At 42.6% G+C, this 22,177-nt stretch overlaps 1 protein-coding gene across 5 annotated transcripts in view; it reads left to right on the top strand.

The window, feature by feature from the left end:
* Nucleotides 1–22,177, top strand: part of RCL1 (RNA terminal phosphate cyclase like 1) — a 230,895-nt gene that overhangs the window by 75,210 nt on the left and 133,508 nt on the right. Inside the window, exon 9 of one of the 5 annotated variants that reach the window (XR_014057021.1) lies at nucleotides 21,980–22,165. The exons of 3 other annotated variants lie outside the window; for them this stretch is intronic. Coding sequence is in view for 1 of the 2 variants with exons in the window: in XM_081501678.1 (XP_081357804.1) it covers nucleotides 662–683 (22 nt within the window). In the remaining variant the exon portion in view is untranslated. Of the gene's footprint in view, nucleotides 1–661; nucleotides 837–21,979; nucleotides 22,166–22,177 lie in introns of those variants that run through there. One more of the 5 variants, XM_081501678.1, reaches the window with a different exon arrangement.

Raw genomic sequence — 22,177 nt, 5'->3', positions numbered from 1 at the left:
GGCCCCTCCCCCAAGCATCCGTCAGTGAGTGACCGTTAATGATCCTGCTCAGTCATTGGTCAGTGCCACAGTGGGCCCCTCCCACAAGTGACCAACTGTCCAGGAGCAACCTTAGGGAGGCCATTCAGCCAACCCTCAGGGGAGTGGTGGTCGTCGGGCAGAGACTAAGGTAAGAGGGGGATCCTTGCCTTCTTCCCTGTGGCCCTCCAGCTTACCTGGCTTCACGTCAGTAAGTGAGTGGAGGGGCCCAGAGAACAGGCTGGGGGCTGTGTCCTGGAGGGCTCTAGAGCTCTCGCCAAAGCCGCTGGCTGGACCCAGGCCTTGAGGCTACAGTGAACCTCTCCCTTATCCCCACCCCTGTGACCTAATGACAACAGCCATCTGCCTAGAATATCATCTGCGGGACCTGGCCCCCACCATTTGGGAGGTCTGAGGAGCTGAAGGCGAGAGGTCCTGGGCACCTGGCTCCCTCAGGGATGACAGCTGGGCAGGGTCTGGGGACCTGGCTCTGAAGGAGCCATCAACTGAGAGCTTTTCAGCCAGGGCCTGGACCTCACAGGGGAAGAGTTGAGCCTTGGGACCTCACCATTTCTTGTCAGAACAGAGAATAACATTTGTTTGGTGGATATTTACAGAAACGTTGTTATCTAACCATAACCAGATCTCAAGAACAAAGGCTGTGACACCAAGAAGTCTGCAACAACTAACCGTACTCCTTCACCTTTCCTAGAAAAGGACTTTGCTGAGAGCTTTCATTGAGGGAGAGATTTGGGAGTTTTAAGGCATGAGCACCATCTCCTTGCACACCCCTGCAATAAACTTTTCTCTGTTCCAAACTCCCATGTTTTGGTATTGTTTGGCCTCACTGTACATTGGACACATAAACTTACTTTCTGGTAACAGGAAGACTGGAGGTCATATCAGTTATTGAGCTATTCTCAATCATCATTCAAAGAGATAAAGTTCCATTTGGCATCATGATCTGCTGATACTAAAATGTGTCCCAGCTCAGCCTCCTTGCTTTGAGATAAAGTGCTGCTTTCTTCCCTCAGGATGTTTTTTTCTGTAATGTAGCAGCCTTGCAAGGTGGTAAGTATTCAGATTTCCCTGACTCACAACTCCTACTCCTTTATGGATTTCAAAACACTTCCATGAACATTATCTCCTTTCATCCTCACAGACACATATATTTAGGCTTAGAGAAGCTGTGAGACTAAATCAAGTTCACACAGTTAGTGGAGAAACGGGAACATGAACACAAAGCTTTTGGTTCCATTAGATCTGAACCATGGTATACATGTGTCTCTAGCCAGTCATACCTCTGTGCACTTTCAAATGGGTATTCTTAAATGTTTGTCCAGTACTTACAGTTGAAGAAATAACAGAAGTAATTCCTGTGAGGAAAGGGTGGAAAAGGAGAATGCTAGAGGTAACATCCCAGCTTTTGCACATCTCAGCAAAACAAAAGCCCTGCTTTACCATCTTTGTTGCCCAAGCATTCCCCATGGAAGTTGTGTTAGTCAGGATTTTGTGTATGTGTGTAAGTGTAACTAAGTGAAAAAAAGATAGGCTTAAGCAAAATTGGGAATGTATTGATCGTTAAACTCTAGGGAATTAACTTGCTCTGGGCATAGCTGGATCCATGGATTTGAATGATGTCATCAAAGCGCATCATGTTTTTTGCTCCATATGTCTGTTCTTCTATTTCATTCTCACCAGGATCTTCTCACTGATGGTGGCAAGAGGCTGTCAATTCTTGGCTTACATCTTATCCTTTGAGCAGCTGAAACAGAGTCTCCCTAACAGTTCCCAACAATGTCCCCAAAGAATTGAGCATCATGGAATTGAGTTGGGTCATTTGCCCAACCAGAAATCAATGACTATAACCAGAGGAATTCGCTGCTCTGATTGTCCTTGCCTGGGTCACATGCCAGTTCTTACAGCCTGAAGGAGTCAAGCTCCCAAACCATTTGCACTGAGGGTGGGGGAGGTGGTACCTCACAGAAAATATTGCTTCTGATGCCAAAAGACAAGAAGATAGATACTGGGCAGGCCAGAGCAACAAATATGGACTATAGAAATGTTCTTCTGTCCACCTTAATGGGCTTTCCTGATAGTTCAGTTGGTAAAGAATCTGCCTGCAATACAGGAGACCCCGGTTTGATTCCTGGGTCAGGAAGATCCGCTGAAGAAAGGATAGGCTACCCACTCCAGTATTCTTGGGCTTCCCTTGTGGCTCAGTTGGTAAAGAATCCACCTGCAATGTGGGAGACCTGGGTTTAATCCCTGTGTTGGGAAGATCCCCTGGAGAAGGAAAAATTTACCCACTCCAGTATTTTGGCCTGGAGAATTCCATGGATTGTATAGTCCATGGGCTTGCAACGAGTCAGATATGACTGAGTGACTTTCACTTTCACTTTCCACCTGAATACCTGGCAGCTTAGCAATATATTCTTTTAAACCAGACTCAGGATGCTCCCTGAGCAGGGTGCTAATTAATACCATTTTCTCTGTTTCATTACATTACAGATTAGTTCCCTGGGCATCTTAACAATTGGCTCCCTCTCATTCCACTTCTGTCTTTACCAGGTGAGGTAGCTGGAGAGCAGAGAGACTCATCCAGGACAGGGCAGAGTTCAGATCAGATCCTGGCCCTAGACCTTTGGCTGCTGGACCAGCAGTTAACCACTGACTTCGTCACTTGAGCAGTCCAGCGGAACAGCCTCTCTTGTCCCACAGCCTACCTGGGTTCTGCTAAGACCTGAGATTGGTATAGGTTGTAGCTGCACTGAGAGATCTATAGACTTAAAAATTAAGCCATCCTGGCCTGAGATAATCACAGCCTACTGAAGGCTCTGCAGAGGGTGGTGGGTCACTTCCCTGTCATTCAAAATATGTGCATTAATTTAGTTAAAAGAGCATGCTTGAGTCCCCAAAAAGAAACCATGTGAGAAGAAACATACTAGGTGTCACTAGGAGTAGCCTAGGCTTGTGAGATTGGGGAGGGGACTTTCATTTTTTGCTTTATCTTTGTAAAAGATAATTGATTTGGAAGGAGGCACCAAGCCATAGTAGAATATCTGGGGGAATCACTTTTGGCCCTGAACGCAGAGTTGAGGAAAACTGGCAGAATACCACTGATGGGAAACTGGGTGAGATCTGGGGATTGGAGAGACAATTAAGGACCCAAACGTGAGTCTGCTACAGACCCAGAAAAGTGAAGGTGTTCCAAGGATAAGAACTTTTTCTTGCAGTGACACTGACCCTGCTAGGCAATGTACTTGGTCCACTGGACCTGACAGTGTCAAGACCCTATTGGCTGGTGAGCAATGGTGATCACAGTCCAGCCAGCCTAACCTCTTCACTTCTGGAAAATTTACAAATAAGAGAAAGATAATTGTTAAACCAACCTCACCTATATTTTGACCTAAAAGGGACTTGCCCAGCTTCTTAGTAAGGCTTTACTCTACATGACTCACTCCTGTCATCAAATGTGTCCTGAAATGGTAAAGATTTGCCATTGCTGAGGACATCCAGCATAATAAAGTGTAAATCTGTGTAAATCCTATAGGCAGCAGAGGGTTTCCTAAGTATTTATTACACAGAACTTCTCTGTGGAAATAAAGATCTCACCTTCCCAGGTGATGACTTTGGGAAGATCCTGTTTATTTACACAAGCAGGGGAACACTTTACACCATTGCCTGAGAATGGCTGGTGGCCCCAGCTATACATGGAACTTTCCTTCTTACTCTTCTCTCCCTCTGCTGATTGCTTCTCAGAATGGGCCTGGGTCTATCCCCACCTTTACTTTGTCTTTCTTCTCTTGTACCAAGTGAAATCTGCAGAGACTAGACTGGCAGTGGCCATGGATGTATCCTTTTGAAGCACTGGTAAATCTAAGGATGCTGGTAGTTCTGGACCACTGAATTTTTTCTTGTATTACAAGAAAGAAAGAAATGGTAAAGTTGGATAAAATTGAGTCATTTTTTTCCTTTCCTGTTTTTTCTGATCAACCATAAGCAAACCCTTTAGAAAACCACAGAAAAGATGTACCTGGAATAAGATGAAACTCTAAATGCCCATGGAGGAGGTGAGGTGGAGGGTGGGGTGGGGGAGGGGGGAGAGGCCCAGATGGGTGGGCACAAGAGTTTGAAAGCAAGCTAGGGATGGGGCAGCTGGTCAAATCTCTACCATGCCCCTGCTGGGGTCTTTTGATGTACCAGCAGTGCTGGTACATGGCATGGTGTGGGAGTGGGTTATCTTTAAAAGATAATTCCACCTTCAAAATTTGACACACTTAAAACAACTAGTGGGCAGCTGATGTATAGCACAGGGAGCTCAGCTGTTATGACCTAGAGAGATGGGATGGAAGCTGGGAGGAAGGGAGGTTCAGGAGGGAGAGGATATATCTATGCTTATAGCTGATTCATGTTGTATAGCAGAAACTAACACAAAACTGTAAAGCAATTACACTCCAATTAAGAAAAAAGATTTGACACACTTTCAAGTGGTATATCCAAGACTGAAAGCAATGACAAAGAAAAGAAAATCCCAGATCCAGGATTTTATTTCTTCTCCCCAAGACAGTCTCCATTGAGGAACTGTCTTTGGTGACTGGAGACACCAGCCTTCCTCAAGCTGAAGAACTTGGTGTGATGTGATCCTCTCCTATAGCACCCTCACCCCTACAGCCAGGTGCCCAGAAATTTCTACAAGCTGAGGGCTCAGGTTGGGCGCTCAGGTGAGTGAGGGAAGAGTTGGGGCTGGACAGGCCCTGAGGCATGGGCGGGCTTGGGTTTGGGTGAGGGAAGGAGAGGAGGCTGCTGGCCCCTGACAGTGCCTAGGGGAGACTCACATTGTGCAGAGAAGCTTGACCTGGATTCACTTACTTCCTGTGGGATCTCGATCACCAAAACCATCTGGACTAAAGGACAAGAACAGCTTGATCTACTCCTTAGAGCTGACCTTATTTGAACACTAAATCAATAAATGATGATTTAATGGAGCTGTTGCTGGGAATCAAGTATCTGACATCTCAAATAGAAGATTTTTTTTTTTTCTAAAGCCACAGCTTGTTCCTTGTTGCCCTTTGGGTTATTCTCTTTCAGTGGGAAAGTGGCTTCCCACCATCTTCCCTCTGCTCCCACCCTTGAGGAGGCTTGAAAACACACTGGACGGCTGCTCCCACAATTATCTGGAAGGGCTCTTAGAGTCCAGATCAGGAGGTTCTCCCAACATGTAGAATGAGGAGTTAGAGAATGAAAGAGGTGAGTATGGTTTTTTCAGAAGAAAATCTCTAGAGGAGAAATATCTGAGTAACAAATACCAGTTCATATTCTGAGTATCTCCCCAGTTCTCCGAGACTCCACTTTGAAGGAAACTGTGTGGCTCTCAGCATGGTGCCTTTCATCCAGTACTGGTGATGTGCCACTCATCTCCATCTTCTATTAGTTTGCCATGGAGAACAGGCAGTCAAGCTGTGTCTCTCTCTGTGTATCTTATCCTAGAGACAAAGATGCCAGTTTCTTACTTCACTTCTTGTCATCTCTCTGTTCCTCTCCCTTGTGCCCTGAGGGATAGTGTTGGAATGTGGGGTTGGCTGTTGGGAATAGAGAAAGATGAGTCTCATGTTCTCCAGGATGGTTACCAGACAAACTGCCCAGACAAAGGCTGGGAATAGGGCCTTGGGTGCCAGCTGTTGGGTGCCTGGCATGCTCCCCACTCTGCCAAGGCACATGGTTCTCATTGTCTCTGTTTTCCCACCTTGCAGCCAGTCTGTGAATGCCCTCTTCTTCAAATACTTGAACCTCTTGGAAACTTGGCTCCGAACCCAATTCCACTGGAGTTTAGTCTAGGCTACCCTATCAGAATTTCCATCTAGGTTTTCAGTTATTTTTAGAGAAAAACTGTGAGAGAGGAGTAGTGGAATAGTAAAGTGGTCTAAGGACAGTTATTCTGTTGTTGTTCAGTAGCTAAGTCATGTCTGACTCATTGCGACCTCATGGACTGCAGCATGCGAGGCTCCTCTGTCCTCCACTGACTCCTGGAGTTTGCTCAAATTCATATACATTGAGTCGGTAATGCTGTCTAACCATCTCGTCCTCTGCCACTCCCTTCTCCTTTTGCCTTCAGTCTTTCCCAGTATCAGCATCTTTCCAGTGAGTCTGCTCTTTGCATCAGGTGGTCAAATTATTGGAGCTTCAGCTTCAGCATCAGTCCTTCCAATGAATATTCAGGGTTGATTCCCTTTAGGATTGACTGATTTGATCTCCTTGCTGTCCAAGTGACTCTTAAGAGTCTTCTCGAGCAACACAGTTTGAAGGCATCATTTCTTTGGCACTCAGCCTTCTTTATGGTCCAACTTTGACATCTGTATATAACTACTGGAAAAGCCATAGCTTTGACTATATATGGACCTTTGTTGGCAAAGTATTGTCTGCCTTTTAATATGCTGTCTAGCTTTGTCATAGCTTTCCTTCCAAGGAGCAAGTGTCTTTTATTTTCATGACTGCAGTCACCATCTGCAGTGATTTTGGAACCCAAGGAAATAACATCTGTCACTGCTTCCACTTTTTCCCTTCTGTTTGCCATGAAGTGATGGGACTGGATGCCATGATTAGTTTTTTCAATGTTGAGTTTCAAGCTAGCTTTTTCACTCGCCTCTTTCACTCTCATCAAGAAGCTCTTTAGTTCCTCTTCACTTTCTGCCATTAGAGTGGAATCATCTGCATATCTGAAGTTGTTGATACTTCTCCTGGAAATCTTGCTTCTAGCTTGTGATTCATCCAACCTGGCATTTTGCATGATGTACTCTGCATAGATGTTAAATGAGAAAGGTGACAACATACAGCCTTGTCTTATTCCTCTCCCAATTTTAAACCAAGAAACTTGCTTCATGTTTGGTTCTAACTGTTGCTTCTTGACCTACATACAGGTTTCTCAGGAGACAGGTAAGGTGGTCTGGTATTACCATCTCTTTAAGAATTTTCCACAGTTTTTTTGTGATGCACACACTCAAGAGCTTTCACATCATCAATGAAGTAAAAGTAGGTATTTTTCTGGAACTAACTTGCTTTCTCCATGATCCAACAAATGTTGGCAATTTGATCTCTGGTTCCTCTGCCTTTTCTAAACCCAGCTTGTCCATCTGGAAGTTCTCGTTTCACATACTGCTAAATCTTGAAGGATTTTGAACATAACCTTGCTAGCATGTGAAATGAATGCAACATTGCCCTTCTTTGGGGTTGGAATGAAAGCTGACCTCTTCTAGTCATATGGCCACTGCTGAGTTTTCCAGATTTGCTGACATAATAAATGCAGCACTTTACCAGCATCATCTTTTAGGGTTTTAAACAGCTCAGCCAGAATTCCATCACCTCCACTAGCTTTGTTTGTAGTGTTGCTTCCTAAGTCTCACTTGACTTCATGCTGTAGGATGTCTGACTCTAGGTGAGTGATCATCCTATCATGGTTATCTGGGTGATTAAGACCTTTCTTGTATAGTTGTTCTTTGTATTCTTGTCACCTCTTTCTAATCTCTTCTGCTGCTGTTAGTTACTTACCATTTTTTGTCCTTGATTGTGCCATCCTTGCATGAACTGTTCCCTTGATGTATCCATTTTTCTTGAAGAGATCTCTAGTATTTCCCATTCTTTTGTTTTCCTCTGTTTTTTTGCATTGTTCATTTAAGAAGGCCTTCTTATCTCTTCTTGCTAGTCTCTGTAACTGTGCATTCATTTGGGTATATCTTTCCCTTTCTCCCTTGCCTTTCACTTCTCTTCATTCCTCAGCTGTTTGTAAAGCCTCCTCAGACAACCACTTTGCCTTCTTGCATTTATTTATGTTTAGGATGGTTTTGATCACTGCCTCCTGTACAGTGTTATGAACTTTTATCCATAGTTCTTTAGGCACTCTATCTGCCAGGTCTGATCCCTTGAATCTATTTGTCACCTCCACTGTATAATCATAAGGGATTTGATTTAGGTCATACTTGAATGGCCTAGTTATTTTCCCTACTTTCTTCAATTTCAGCCTTAATTTTGTAATAATGAGCTCTTGATCTGAGCCACAGTCAGCTCCAGGTCTTATTCTGGCTGACTGTATAGAGCTTCTCCATCTTTGGCTGCAAAGAACATAATCATACCTAGAACATGCAAGTAACCTAATGTCCATTGACAGATGGATGGATAAAGAAGTTGTACATGTACACAATGGAATATTACTCAACCATAAAAGGAATGACTTTGAGTCAGTTCTAATGAGGTGGATGAACCTAGAACCTATTGTACAAAGTGAAGTAAGTCAGAAAGATAAATACCGTATTCTAACACATATATACAGAATCTGGAAAAATGGTACTGAAGAATTTATTTACAAGGCAGCAATGGAGAAACAGACATAGAAAATAGACTTATGGACATGGGGGGAGGGGAGGAGAGGGTGAGATGTATGGAAACAGTAACATGGAAACTTACATTACCATATGTAAAATAGAGAGCCAATGGGAATTTTCTGTATGACTCAGGAAACTCAAACAGGGGCTCTGTATCAATCTACAGGGGTGGGATGGGGAGGGAAATGGGAGGGAAGTTCAAAAGGGAGGGGATATATGTATACCTATGGCTGATTCATGTTGAGGTTTGACAGAGAACAACAAAATTCTATAAAATAATTATCCTTCAATTAAAAAAATGAATTTATATATAAAAGAACATCATCAATCTGATTTTGGTGTTGACTGTCTGGTCAAGTCCATTGTAGAGTCTTCTCTTGTGTTGTTGGAAAAGAGTTTTGCTATGACTAGTGTGTTCTCTTGACAAAAATGTTAGCCTTTGCCCTGGTTTATTCTATATTCCAAGGTGAAACTTGCCTGTTATTCCAGGTATCTCTTGACTTTCTACTTTTGCATTCCAATCCCCTATGATGAAAAGGACATCTTGTGTGTGTGTGTGTGTGTGTGTGTGTGTGTGTGTGTGTGTGTGTGAGTTCTATAAGGTGTTATAGATCTTCATAGACTTGGTCAATTTCAGCTTCTTCAGCAGTGGTTGAGGCATAGACTTGGGTTACTGTGATGTTGAATTGTTTGTCTTGGAAACGAACTAAGGTCATTCTGTCATTTTTGAGGTTGCACCCAAGTACTGCATTTCAGACTCTCTTGTTGACTTTGAGGGCTACTCCATTTCTTCTAAGGGACTAGTGCCCACAGTAGTAGATATAATAGTCATCTGAATTAAATTCGCCCATTCTCGTCCATTTTAGTTCATTGATTCCTAAGACATTGATGTTCATTCTTACCATCTCCTGCTTGGCCATGTCCAATTTACCTTGATTCATGGACCTTACATTCTAAGTTCCTGTACAATGTTATTCTTTACATCATTGGACTTTACTTTCACTATCAGACACATCCACAGCTGTGTGTTATTCCCACTGTGGCCCAGCCACTTCATTCGTTTTGGAGCTGTTAGTAATTGCCTTCTGCTCTTCCACAGTAGCATACTGCACACCTTCCAACCTAGGGGGGCTGATCTTCCGGTGTCGTATCTTTTTGCCTTTTCATACTGTTCATGGGGTTCTCTTGGAAAGAATACTAGAGTGGTTTGCAGTTCTCTCCTCCAGTGGACCATGTTTTGTCAAAACTCTTCACTATGACTCATCTGTCTTGACTGGCCATGCAAGGCATGACTCATAGCTTCATTGAGTTATGCAAGCCCCTCTGCCATGATAAGACATCCCAGGTGGCTCAGTGGTAAAGAATCTGCCTGCCGTTGCAGGAGATGCAAGTTCAATCCCTTTGTCAGGAAGATCCCCTGTAGATGAAAATGTCAACCCACTCTCCAGTATTCTTTCCTAGAAAATCCCATGGAGAGAGGAGCCTAGGGGGCTGTAGTCCATGGGTCACAAAGAGTTGGACACGACTTTGCAGCTGAGCACGCATGCAAGTTATTCTGACCTACATAAAATTAGAACATTGATGGAAGGCAGTGAGTGCAGCACCTTTTTTTTTTACCTGCAACTGTCTTCCAAATAGCATGTCATTATTTGCGGACTGTGTTAGTTTCTAGAGCTGCCACAATCAGGTACCACAAATTAGGTGGCTTAAAATAACAGAAACTCATTGCCGACTAAATTGGCAGATTTGGTTCCTTCTGATGGCTCTTAGGGGAGAATCTGTTCCATGCCTCTCTGCTAACTAGGTGGCCCTAGGCATTCCTTAGCATGTAAATGCATCACTCTAATCCTCCATCTTCATATGATATTCTCTCTTGGTTTCTGTCTTCATAGGGCCATCTTATAAGGACACAAGTCATAATGGATTCAGGGCACACCCTACTGCAGTTTAACCACATCTTAACCACTTATATCCTCTATGACTGTAATTTCAAATAAGGTTACATTCTGAGATACTTTGGAATAGGACTTCAACGTATCTTTTTTTGGAGGAGGGTAGTGGTGGGGGAGGACACAGTTCAACCCATCAGTTCAGTCGCTAAGTCGTGTCTGACTCTTTGCGACCCCATGAATTGCAGCACGCCAGGCCTCCCTATCCATCACCAACTCCCAGAGTTTACCCAAACCCATGTCCATCGAGTCGGTGATTCCATCCAACCCTCTCATCCTCTGTCGTCCCCTTCTCCTCCTGCCCCCAATCCTTCCCAGCATTAGGGTCTTTTCCAATGAGTCAACTCTTCACATCAGGTGGCCAAAGTATTAGAGTTTCAGCTTCAACATCAGTCCTTCCAATGAACACCCAGGGCTGATCTCCTTTAGGATGGACTGGTTGGATCTCCTTGCAGTCCAAGGGACTCTCAAGAGTCTTCTCCAACACCGTAGTTCAAAAGCATTAATTCTTCGGTGCTCAGCTTTCTTTATATTCCAACTCTCATATCCATACATGACTACTGGAAAAACCATAGCCTTGACTAGATGGACCTTTGTTGGCAAAGTAATGTCTCTGCTTTTAAATATGCTATCTAGGTTGGTCATAACCTTCCTTCCAAGGAGTAAGCATCTTTTAATTTCATGGCCGTAATCACCATCAGCAGTGATTTTGGAGCCCAAACAAATAAAGTCTGACACTGTTTCCACTGTTTCCCCATCTATTTGCCATGAAGTGATGGGTCCAGATGCCATGATCTTAGTTTTCTGAACGTTGAGCTTTAAGCCAACTTTTTCACTCTCCTCTTTCACTTTCATCAAGAGGCTCTTTAGTTCTCCTTCACTTTCTTCCATAAGGGTGGTGTCATCTGCATATCTGAGGTTATTGATATTTCTCCCGGCAATCTTGATTCCAGCTTGTGTTTCTTCCAGCCCAGCGTTTCTCACGATGTACTCTGCATATAAGTTAAATAAGCAGGGTGACAAGATCCAGCCTTGACGTACTCCTTTTCCTATTTGGAACCAGTCTGTTGTTCCATGTCCAGTTCTAACTGTTGCTTCCTCACCTGCATACAGGTTTCTCAAGAGGCAGATCAGATGGTCTGGTATTCCCATCTCTTTCAGAATTTTCCACAGTTTATTGTGATCCACACAGTCAAAGGCTTTGGCATAGTCAATAAAGCAGAGGTAGATATTTTTCTGGAACTCTCTTGCTTTTTCGATGATCCAGCGAATGTTGGCAATTTGATCTCTGGTTCCTCTGCCTTTTCTAAAACCAGCTTGAACATCTGGAAGATCACGGTTCACATATTGCTGAAGCCTGGCTTGGAGAATTTTGAGCATTACTTTACTAGCGTGTGAGATGAGTGCAATTGTGTGGTAGTTTGAGCATTCTTTGACATTTCCTTTCTTTGGGATTGGGATGAAAACTGACCTTTTCCAGTCCTGTGGCCACTGCTGAGTTTTCCAGATTTGCTGGCATATAGAGTGCAGCACTTTCACAGCATCATGGAGACCAAAAATGGACTGGAATGAGTTAGGGGTTGGGAGCCCCTGCCAAAATAGTGGTCTTTCTAATTCTTTACAAACAGTTGTCTTAATGCAAGACTTCCTAAAACCTGGTCTTTTCTTATATTGCTCCTTTAGTTAGGATTTTGGAGGCACGTTAATAAAAGTGAACTTACATAATCATGGCTGTTTGACTGCAAGTGATGGAAATCCAGTTCTAGTTGGCTTAAACAAAGTAATAATTGACTAACATGACTGGAAAATCTAGGAATGGATCTGGCTCTAGACAGGATAGAATCTAAGGTTCAGTGTTTCAGAGGTCTTTCTGTCTTGCTCTCCTGCCATCTCTTGGGTTTTGCTTGTCTCTGCTCAGTGTGTCATTCTGCAGACAGGGCTTCTTCACAAAGACGTAAAAATGGTGGCTGAGTCCCTAATGCACTTCATCTCAGTTTAGCCACCTAAGTAGAAAGAACTTTCCAACTTCCTGTATCAATCTCAGGGAAGACATTGATTGGCCTTCCTTGGGTCATATGCCCACATACTAACCAATCATTGTGCCATACAGATAGAATGCCCTGATTGGCTACCCTATTATCATGTACTCACCCTTGAAGGGAGTATTCATGATGATTTATCCTACTCATGTAAATTAGAGGAGGAATTCCCTTGGAAATACAAAGAGTGGGTGGGGAAACACGTTGTTAGACAAACATAATACCTGCTACGATCCACTGTATAATTCAACCTAGCTTATGAGAAAAAAGGAATTTATTTAAAGGATATAGAGGTATCTTGTATAATATAAGGAGAGCCATATAGCTGGCCTTAGGGCCAGTGCCCAGACAACTTCTTTTGGCCAAGATGTTTTGTTCTTTTCTTTCTGAAATCCTCCTTTCTGCTTAGTCTACCCAGTGGGAAGAAAGTGGTTTCCCTACAACTTCCCAGGTTTTATCTCCTTCATTCCAGAAACTAGCCTCGTTTAAAATTCCCCAGTGATAAAATCTGCTTGGCACAACTGAGTAAGTTCACACCCTCAAACCAATCAATTATGCTCATGAGGGCTGAGGGAGGTCATACCCTAGAAACACAGTATACCCAAGAGAGGAAGGTCTAGTAAATACCCAGTATATTTCTGTTGACTTCCATGGTGCCTCAGATGGTAAAGCATCTCTATTAATCTCCTAAGAGTGTACAAAGTTCCTATAATCATCCTAAAAATCATTTATTCTAAGACCTTCATTTTGCAGGTGAAGAAATGGAAGCCCCCAAATGTTAAAGATTTAAGATGTCATATATACACATAGAAGTGATAATAACTTGCCTAGATAATGACTAGTGCCCAGAGTTTCTGGCCCAACTGCTTCTATAACATCATGTTTGGACTTAATAAGTACCATGATTTTAGTCCATAAAGAAAAGTAAAAACAACAAATAAAACCAAAGATGCAGACAAGCACTGGCAAACAGTAAACTTGCCTTGCTTCACAGTCCTTGCTCCTACTGTTCCCTTTGCTTGCAGTGGTGCGTTAACCTCTCCCTAAGTCTTGATTTACTTAATTCTTACCCATGTTTCAAAATTCTGCTTAACCATGACTTGCTCAAGGATATTCTCTTGACCTGTCAAATGGCTCAGTTCCTACCCTGTTTTGTGTTTTCATAGTGCTTCTATTAAGCCCTTCTTTTGTCATTGAATTATTAGTTAGTAAAGTTTGTGTAATTTGTTCAATAGGTTCCCTACCCATGAGTCACAGGTGCTGCAGGAACCAAGACTATGTAATATCCTGTGTTCAGCATAATGTCTCACCGTGGTAGTGTGTGATGAATTGTTCAGTTGCTCAGTCATGTGATGAATATTTTTCAGGAAAACCATAAAGAGTGGGAAGAGAAAAACAAGAAAATGTGAGCCTCTACTGCCACCTTTTCTTTAGAAGGAAAGTTTGCTTATTATTCCTGTGAATTCTAAGAGATTAGAAATAAGCTTCTGAGATGAAGGTTACATCACAAATAATTTCAGAGATAAGGTTCCAAAATTTCCAACCTCAATAATGATGATAATGGCTAACATTTTGGAGCAGCTGTCATCTCCCAGGCTCTGGGCTAAGTCCATTTTCTCTTCTAATCCTCACAGGGATTTGGTACTATAGACTCTGAACCTATTAATCCAGAGCAGTAAATATCCTGTCAAGTGACTGGTCTCTTGAAGAGAGCGTTGGGTCTCATTCTTCTTTGCACCCATCTAGAGACTGGCTAGAGACTCAGCATGCTCAGAAAAGGGAGTCTTGTGTAAGCAGCTCCCACAGAAAGCAAGAGCCTTGCTTAGTTACTCTGGCTCCAGAGCTGGAGTATATAGAATTTGCAGGAAGGTACTGACCGGTGTTTTCACTGGAGATGAGACTCCACTATCTAAAAAACTTCAGAAGGGCCAAGGGAATTTTCTGGGATGCTCTAAGCTGTCGTAAGAACTGACTTTGCTTTGGGTGGAAAATGTGGGTGCTGCTATTTCCTTGTAAATGAAAATCTTTTGAAATTCCCAGTCACACAAAAGTTAGAGTTTATTTGATTTTTCTGAATCTGTTCTTGATAAATGGGTACTTGTAATAACAAACTAAGCCCAAATTGGAATTCTCCAGGCCAGAGTACTGGGATAGGTAGCTGTTCCCTTCTCCAGGGGATCTTCTCAACCCAGGGATAGAACCCAGGTCTCCCGCTTGCAGGCAGATTCTTTACCAAGCGTGCCACCAGAAACTGGTTAATTTTTTTTCAGACCCTTTGGTGGCCCAGTGTCTCACACAGTCCTTGTAGCAGCAGCCACCTGAGGTGCGGGTGACAAGTACCAGATGGGATACCTGCAAGGGTGGACGAGGAAGCTTGAGAACCAGTAGGACTTGTTTCTGGTCTTTCTTACTTTGGGGGTAAGACAAAAACTGCACTTGAATCTAATCTCTCATCCCAGTGGCCTGGGACCCCTAGAATCTCCTGTCTGCCCATCACAAGTGCCAGGGTCTTAATTTTTTTAAATTTTTTATCTTGAGCATTGTCAACCTGCAGGTTAAATAGGTAAATTAGTTCTGAGTTGAATGCGCCACCACAGAGACCTAAGAGTGCCCTGGTTGATCCTTTTCCAAGGAGCCACCATGCTCAGCAATGATGTTATGAGCTTGTATTAGTTGGTTTGCTCATTTATAAAAATTCCCTGAGCACCTTTTATGTGCCAGGCACTGAACTAGACACCGGAGATAGAGTGATAAACAATATATACAAATTCAGCTCTCATTGCGTTTACACCTACTGTGGGAGAGAAGTATTAATTATAAAATATCCAATTGCAATTGTGAAAGTGGTTCCAAGGAAAAAGCACAAGGGGAGTAAGGAACACAACTTAATCTGAAGCATGGGTGCGAGACTTCAAAGCCCTTTGGAGATGGGACTGTACTAGGCAGAGAGCTGATGTGAGAGACTGTGTGGGAAGGCTGTTGGGCAGAGTTGGCTGAGATCCAACCAAACTGCTCTAGGGCAACTTCCCTTCTGCTCAGCCTTAGTCTAGTGCCCTTTGGCACCTTCACCAGTCTCTGGTCCAAAGAGCAATGGCTAAGGCAGCACATTTGGCTTCACCTGATGGCAGTAGCTCAAGTCATGACAATTTAGACAGGAAAGAATGAGTTTGGTTGACTTGTTTCAAAAAGAAGTATGTGTTCACACCACACACTTAGGCTTTCATTTATTCTTACAGTTTTTCTTGTCCAGTAAGGAGACCTGGGTTTGATCCCTGTATTGGGAAGATCCCCTGGAGAAGGGAAAGGCTACCCACTCCAGTACTCTGGCCTGGAGAATTCCATGGACTATACACTCCATGGGGTTGCAAAGAGTTGGACACGAATGAGCGACTTTCACTCACTTAAACAATCTCAATAATTTAACTTAGTAACCCCAATAATTAGTTGCTACTTGACTTTCTGAGCATCTACTCTGTCACATGCCTTCTTTTAAACTATAAGATTTCATGTGAGCCTCAGTCACTTCCTGTGATAGAATCACTAGGTTCCATCGTTACTCCATTAGGTCTGGGTTGTGGAGGGCTCTGTAGTAGGGTTTAGTGTGTTACTGATCAGGATTCTTGGCCACTTTAATAGAAGGATCAGAGGCCAAACAAGAAATTCAGGCCAGGCTTTATTGGGGCCCCTACTGTGGCAGGGAAAATAAGAACAAACAGGTTCCCTTGTTTACTCTCTTGCTGAGTGGGGGCAAGCTTGGAGCTTATTCCTTGTTTGGGTTGAAGGTAGAGATGTGTCCAGAGGTTAGGCCAGAGAGGTGGCTTAGGTGGTTTGCCCACCCCTTAGGTAATGTGTATAGGGGGCATCCTCAGTATCCTGCTTTTCCAGCTCTTCCAGCTCTTCAAAAGTGGCAGTTGGTTTTTTTAGTCTCTTTGTATCTTTTGTCCAGAATTTGCCCCAACTGCATGCAGGTATTTTCAGTCCCATGTAGTTGCTTTGAATTTTGTTGCTGAGGAAGGTTTGTCCCGGTACAAGCATTGCAGCACTGCAACAAAGAGTCCCAGGCCCTAGCCTGTCTCAAGTGCAGGAAGCAAACACTCCTCCAGGTATATCAAGCAGAAGGAGATTTAGGATAAGGAATGAAGACCTTACAAAATCACTGAAAGGGCTGGAGATGATGAAGCCAGCTTGGCTTTTGGTCTCAAGGCCATTCCACTGTAGCTGAGATCTAGAGGCCTGCTGACCTTTCAGTCTGCCCCTGTTGTTTATTAGGCTGTCACTGTTGTCCCTAACACTGCTCCCCTCCACCAGCCACAATGGAGTGTGGAGTCTGGCCCCTGCCAGCATTTGTTGGAGCCCACTTATTGGCCTGAAGCTCTGTGGAAAGATGACAAAATGGAATTACCTTCTTTCTGTTGGGAGCCATTCTGGAACCGCTGCCAGAGGACAAAGTCATGGCCCCACTCAAGAAGAAACTGCACAGCGGTTTCTCTCCAGGATCGGAACCTTCACTCCTTTCTGTTTCTATGCTTTTGTTGTGGCTAGCTGTGTTTCTTTCTTTGTTGGCAGGATTTAAAGGGGCTTCTGTAGTGAGTTCACGAGAGTTCAGGGAAAAGAAAGATGATCCTCTGTCCCAAAGAAATATTCCCAAAATGACTAAACCTATTGAGGCCCCTGGCTGATGAGTCCCTAACACTCAGCCGGGGAATAAGGCCATGTTCATTTGGAAAACAAGCCCTAAGCCTATTGTGACCTGGCTTCATGAGGAGATTATTATCGATGACTGAAAAACTTGGATCATGTATTAAGGAAAATTACAGAAACTAAGCCAATTGCCTTTTCTCATAAAGATTGGGATGCTAAAGATATTTGTGCCCCCCAGAATCTGAGTGCAGACAAAAGGAAATATGTGAGTCATATTGTAGGTTGTTTCAGGGTAGACTGTAAAAGATTTGTTCTTGCCAAAAATAGTCCTGTGGTATATGGGTAGATGGTAAACAGACCACCACAGACAATGTCTGTGCTATGAGAGACTCTTGACCTTAGATCCCGCTCTAGTGCTTATTCCCTGAAGCAAGACGCTGTATTTGCTGAAGTAGCAGACTGTACAAAATAAGTAGATAGAACAATATGATTTATGACATCATAGATCATGTTTTTAGTAGGATGAGAATAGGTTTCGGGGTAAAAATGTAACCGAAATGTAACAAAGGACCAGGAAAGAACCTTTAGTACATCTTTGAATCAGGAGATAATTCATCTGAATAGGAAAAGATTACAAGAATCAATGCAAAGGTTACTGACCCAAAACATGTGCTATATAAGTAGAAACTTAGAGCAATAAAGAGAGATCGTCTTTGAACCTTCAAAGGACTCTGTGTCTTTCTTTCCTCTCGCCGACACCATTCATCCCTTGAGTACTCCTGGACCCACTGGAGCAGGACTCCAGCATCTTTCCACTTCCCAAATCTCTCATGGATACACCTAACTGACAGAACCAATTCACACCCAGAAGCCTAACTTTGAGGATACCAGGGAAATATATTCTCAGCTTTCCAACTTCTCCATAGAAGAGATGAAATAAGTTTGAGAAAGCCATTTAAATATTCAGCCCATAGTGAAAGTGAAAGTCTCTCAGTTGTGTCCATCTCTTTTCGACCCCATGGACGGTAGCCAGCTAGGCTCCTCTGTCCATGGAATTCTCCAGGCAAGAGTACTGGAGTGGGCTGCCATTCTCTTCTCCAGGGGATCCTCCCGACTCAGAGATTGAACCCAGGTCTCCTGCATTGCAGGCAGATTCTTTACTGTTGAAGCCACCAGGGAAGCCCATTCAGCCCATAAAGCAGTCCCAAATCAGCATGATTTCTGCAATCCATTTTTTAAATTGAGGTCTAATTTTCATATGAAAATGCAAAGGTTTTAAGTGTACAGTTTAATATTTTGACAGATGCCTGAATTTTTGTTACCTACACCCAAATCAAGATACAGATTTCCATCATGACATCCTGTCCCCTTGTTCATCTTTTCATTCAGTCCTTTCTATCTCCCAGTCAGAGGTGGTCACTACTCTGATTTCATTAGTTTATTTCATCTGATAATCACAAATCAGTATTACCTGTTCTGAGACTTAAAATAGGTATTAATAGAACTGTGCAATATATATTCTTCTGTGTCTGGCCTTTTTTGCTCAAAATTATATTTGAGAGATTCAATCATGTTAATGTATCAGTAGTTCTGTCCTTTTTAGTGCTGAGGAGTATTCCATTATATGAATATATCATAGGCTTTCACCAGTTAATATATGTTGACATTGCTTCTAGTCAGTTATAAACAATTGTTGCAGCTGTTTTAATAGCCATTGTTCCAATATTATTAAAATAGATACTAAAGACTATTTTTAAAAGAGTAATTATTTATTTTCTCTATTTGACTGTGCCAGGTCTTAGTTGGGGCATGTGCGGTCTATTAATAGTTGCCTGACCAGGGATCGAACCTGGGCCCGCTGCAGTGGGAACACAGAGTCTTTGCCACTGGACCACCAGGGAAGTCCCAAGACTCTTTTTTTTTTTTTTTTTTTAATAAAAGTGCCTAGTATTTCTGATGCAAGTAAACCACATTTTAAGAAACACTGCTCTAATGCAGAAAAACTGATGCTTAGAAAGGTTAAGTAAATTGTCCAAAGCCCCATAGCCAAGAAGCACTTGATGCCAGAGCCCAGGCTCTTCTTTCTTGCAGAATAGACCTTAGTGTAGCAGCTTAAAAAGTTGGCTGGAGACCTTTAGGACTGAAATGGAATTCTTCCATGACAGAGTCAGAGAACGGCCTTAAAAATAAGGCATATGTTTCCAATCGCTGCATAACAAAACAACCAAATCTTTGACTTAAACAGTAGTTATTTTTTATGATTTTGTGGAAAGGCTGGGAGGTTCTTCTGTTGATGTTGCCTGGGCTCTCTTATGGCAACATTCTCCTGGGAGGACCACTAGATGCTGGGCTCAGCTGGGCTTCTCTCTCCAGGAGCTTTCGTCCTCAAGGAGTCTGGACCAGGCTTCCCTACGTGGCAGTGGCAGTATTCCAAAAGGCTATATTGAAATGCACAAGCACTTATCAAGTCTGTGTTTGCATTGTGTTCAATAATGTTCACTGGCTAAAACTAAATCACGTGGTCAAACTCAGATTCAGTGTGGTAGGGGGCTAGCCTAGTAATGGGTGATTCTTCAGAGGCTATTAGTATAACAGTCTATCATAGTCTGGAAGTTTATGTTTCAGAGGCAGTAGGGAGCTAGAGAGGGTAGAACTAGGGAATTAATAACAGAAGATTAAAGAAATTTCAATAAAGTCAGAATAGGTTAAAAGAAATACTGTATGAAGGAAGTGCCAGCATTCTTCCTGGTCATCTTTGTGGCCCCCACAGCACTCAAGGAAGAGTTTTACACAAGGTAGGTGTTCAGGAATATTTTATAAATGAATCAAAGTATCTCTGATATTCTGAAGTGTTAGAACCTAGAGGAAGGATGGCTAAATGATAATGCACTAAAGGAAGCCATATTTCTTTTTTTAATTGAAATATAGTTTGTGTACAATATTATATAAATTACAGGTATATAATATAGTGATTCACAGTTTTAAAGGTTATATCCCATTTATGGTTATTATAAAATATTCAGTATATTCCCCGCTTGTACAGTATATCCTTGTAGCTTAGTTAATTAATTAAAAAAATTATTTTTGTCCATACCACATGGAATGTGGGATGTGGGATCTCAGTTCCTTGACCAGGAATCGAACCTATGCCCCCTACAGTGGAAGTGTGGAGTCTTAACCACTGGACTGCCAGGGAAGTCCCTTTTGTAGCTTATTTTTACCTAATAGTTATTGTCTCTTACTCCCCTGTTTCTATTTTTCCACTCCCATCTTCCCCCTCCCTACTGGTACCCACTGATTTGTTCACTAATCTCTGAGTCTGAGAAGCCAGACTTTTTAAAGTGTGAAATGAAGACAGACATGATAGGGAATATGAAAACAAACTTGTTCCATAAACAAACTGTATGTATACCATTTAAATCAATGTTTATGGTTTGTTTATTTCAACCAATTCTATGCAAAGGACTGGAGATGTGTTTCTCAAAATGTGGGTCACCAGAGCATGTGGTATACACCCAGACAGTTGGTTGGAAATGGCTGAGAGAGGTGTCTAAGTGGACAAGGCTAAGAAAATGTCCTTGGTTCCGTGATCTTCCCAGAACTTGTAGGGGGAATCTCAAAGTCACTGCTTGCCCCAATAGAGGACAGTAGATATGTGTGCCCTAGCCATACCATCTTACCCTTATCACTTCAATGCAGGATAGAACTTTCAACTGCCAGCATCTGAATGTTCTGCTGAGGACTCTCTCTGTCCATTCCTCAGCCTAGGATTAGCAGATGTTGCTGTAGAATGTTAAAACCAAACCAATTATAAACCTACACAGAGGCAAAGAGTACCCATTATTCCACTAATCAAAATACAAGTTCTGCTGAAAATACAAAACAACAACAACAAAAATCTTTCTAATGCCCTTCCACTCAGAAATGTTCAGTGAAGATTACAGACCTCCTCCTTCCTTACATTTCTGAAATTGCTTTCAAGATGATCTTCTGGCTCCAATGTTGTTTTCCTCCAACCCACTTTCTGCACATGAATGACCTTTGAAATATAAACATGATGATTAAGCTTTGTGAAAACAGAGATGCGGTCTCTCAGTCTCCACTGTAACTTCAGAACCTAGCAATGCCTGCTCATAGGAGGTACCCAGTAAATATTTATTGACTAGATGTTATTGGAAACTTCCAAGTCATGAACAAGTTATATCCCAAACAATTTCTCTTGTAAGGACGCCCTGTGGAATTTGGAAGATGCTTGGCCATCACAATAATAGGTGGTTTTTAGCTTATAGTCTACTAGCGTATAAAAAACAAATTCACCCATGATATAGTTTAACAGTAGTCAGCTTTCCTGGTTCCTTTGAGCAGGAGAGCAAACAGCGAAGGAAGGAAAAAGAAGAAATGGAAGAAGGATAGGCCTTAGGAGTCATTTGGAATTCAATAAGTTATCATTAACATCTTCCATTTTCATACTTCCACTTTTTCACTTCTCTGCCTTTTATGAATGCTTTCTCTGTGCCTGTTCTCCACCAGGCCCTCCCCCAAGTACAGTAACCCCCTCGCCACCTGGGTCCTCTTAATGCCAATCACAGTCCTATTCCCCGAGTGCAAGTAATTTCAGGTATTAAGAGGAAAGTGGCCTGATAGAGGAAATTCACATTCCAGACGAATGTTTAATGGTTCTTTAACCCTCCTAAAGGTATTTCCAATATTCTAAAGTCAACTTACAGTAAATCAATCTCTCAATAGTGGAATTCACTGTAACAAGATAAAAATGAAAAAAAAAATGGTGAAAGATGTTTTGGAGCACGTATTCTCACCAAAACTCTTCAGTCTTTTTTCAGACTACATCCCCCCCACTCCCCCCACGGAGTTAATCATTTGGATTATTCTGCATTTTAATAACTTCGTGTTCTTTAAAGATCCCTCCCTGCCTCTCTCCACTCAACTGTTCCCATAGGCCTGGGTGGGGAAGGAACATGTGAATAAACACAGCCATCAGTGGACCCTTCATCACTGACATTCATGACGGCCTTGCCCAGCAATGTGCACCTTTGAAATCGCTCTGCCTGTGGGGACACTGGAACCAAGCCTAACATCAAACTGTGGTCACTACTCAGAAAACAAAAACGGGGATAAATTGGAGGTAATTTCTAAC

This window comes from Giraffa tippelskirchi, chromosome 1, assembly GCF_054371585.1.
Source record: "Giraffa tippelskirchi isolate mGirTip1 chromosome 1, T2T-mGirTip1v1.2.pri, whole genome shotgun sequence".
Lineage (NCBI taxonomy): Eukaryota > Metazoa > Chordata > Mammalia > Artiodactyla > Giraffidae > Giraffa > Giraffa tippelskirchi.
This window is presented reverse-complemented; position numbering and strand designations above follow the sequence as displayed.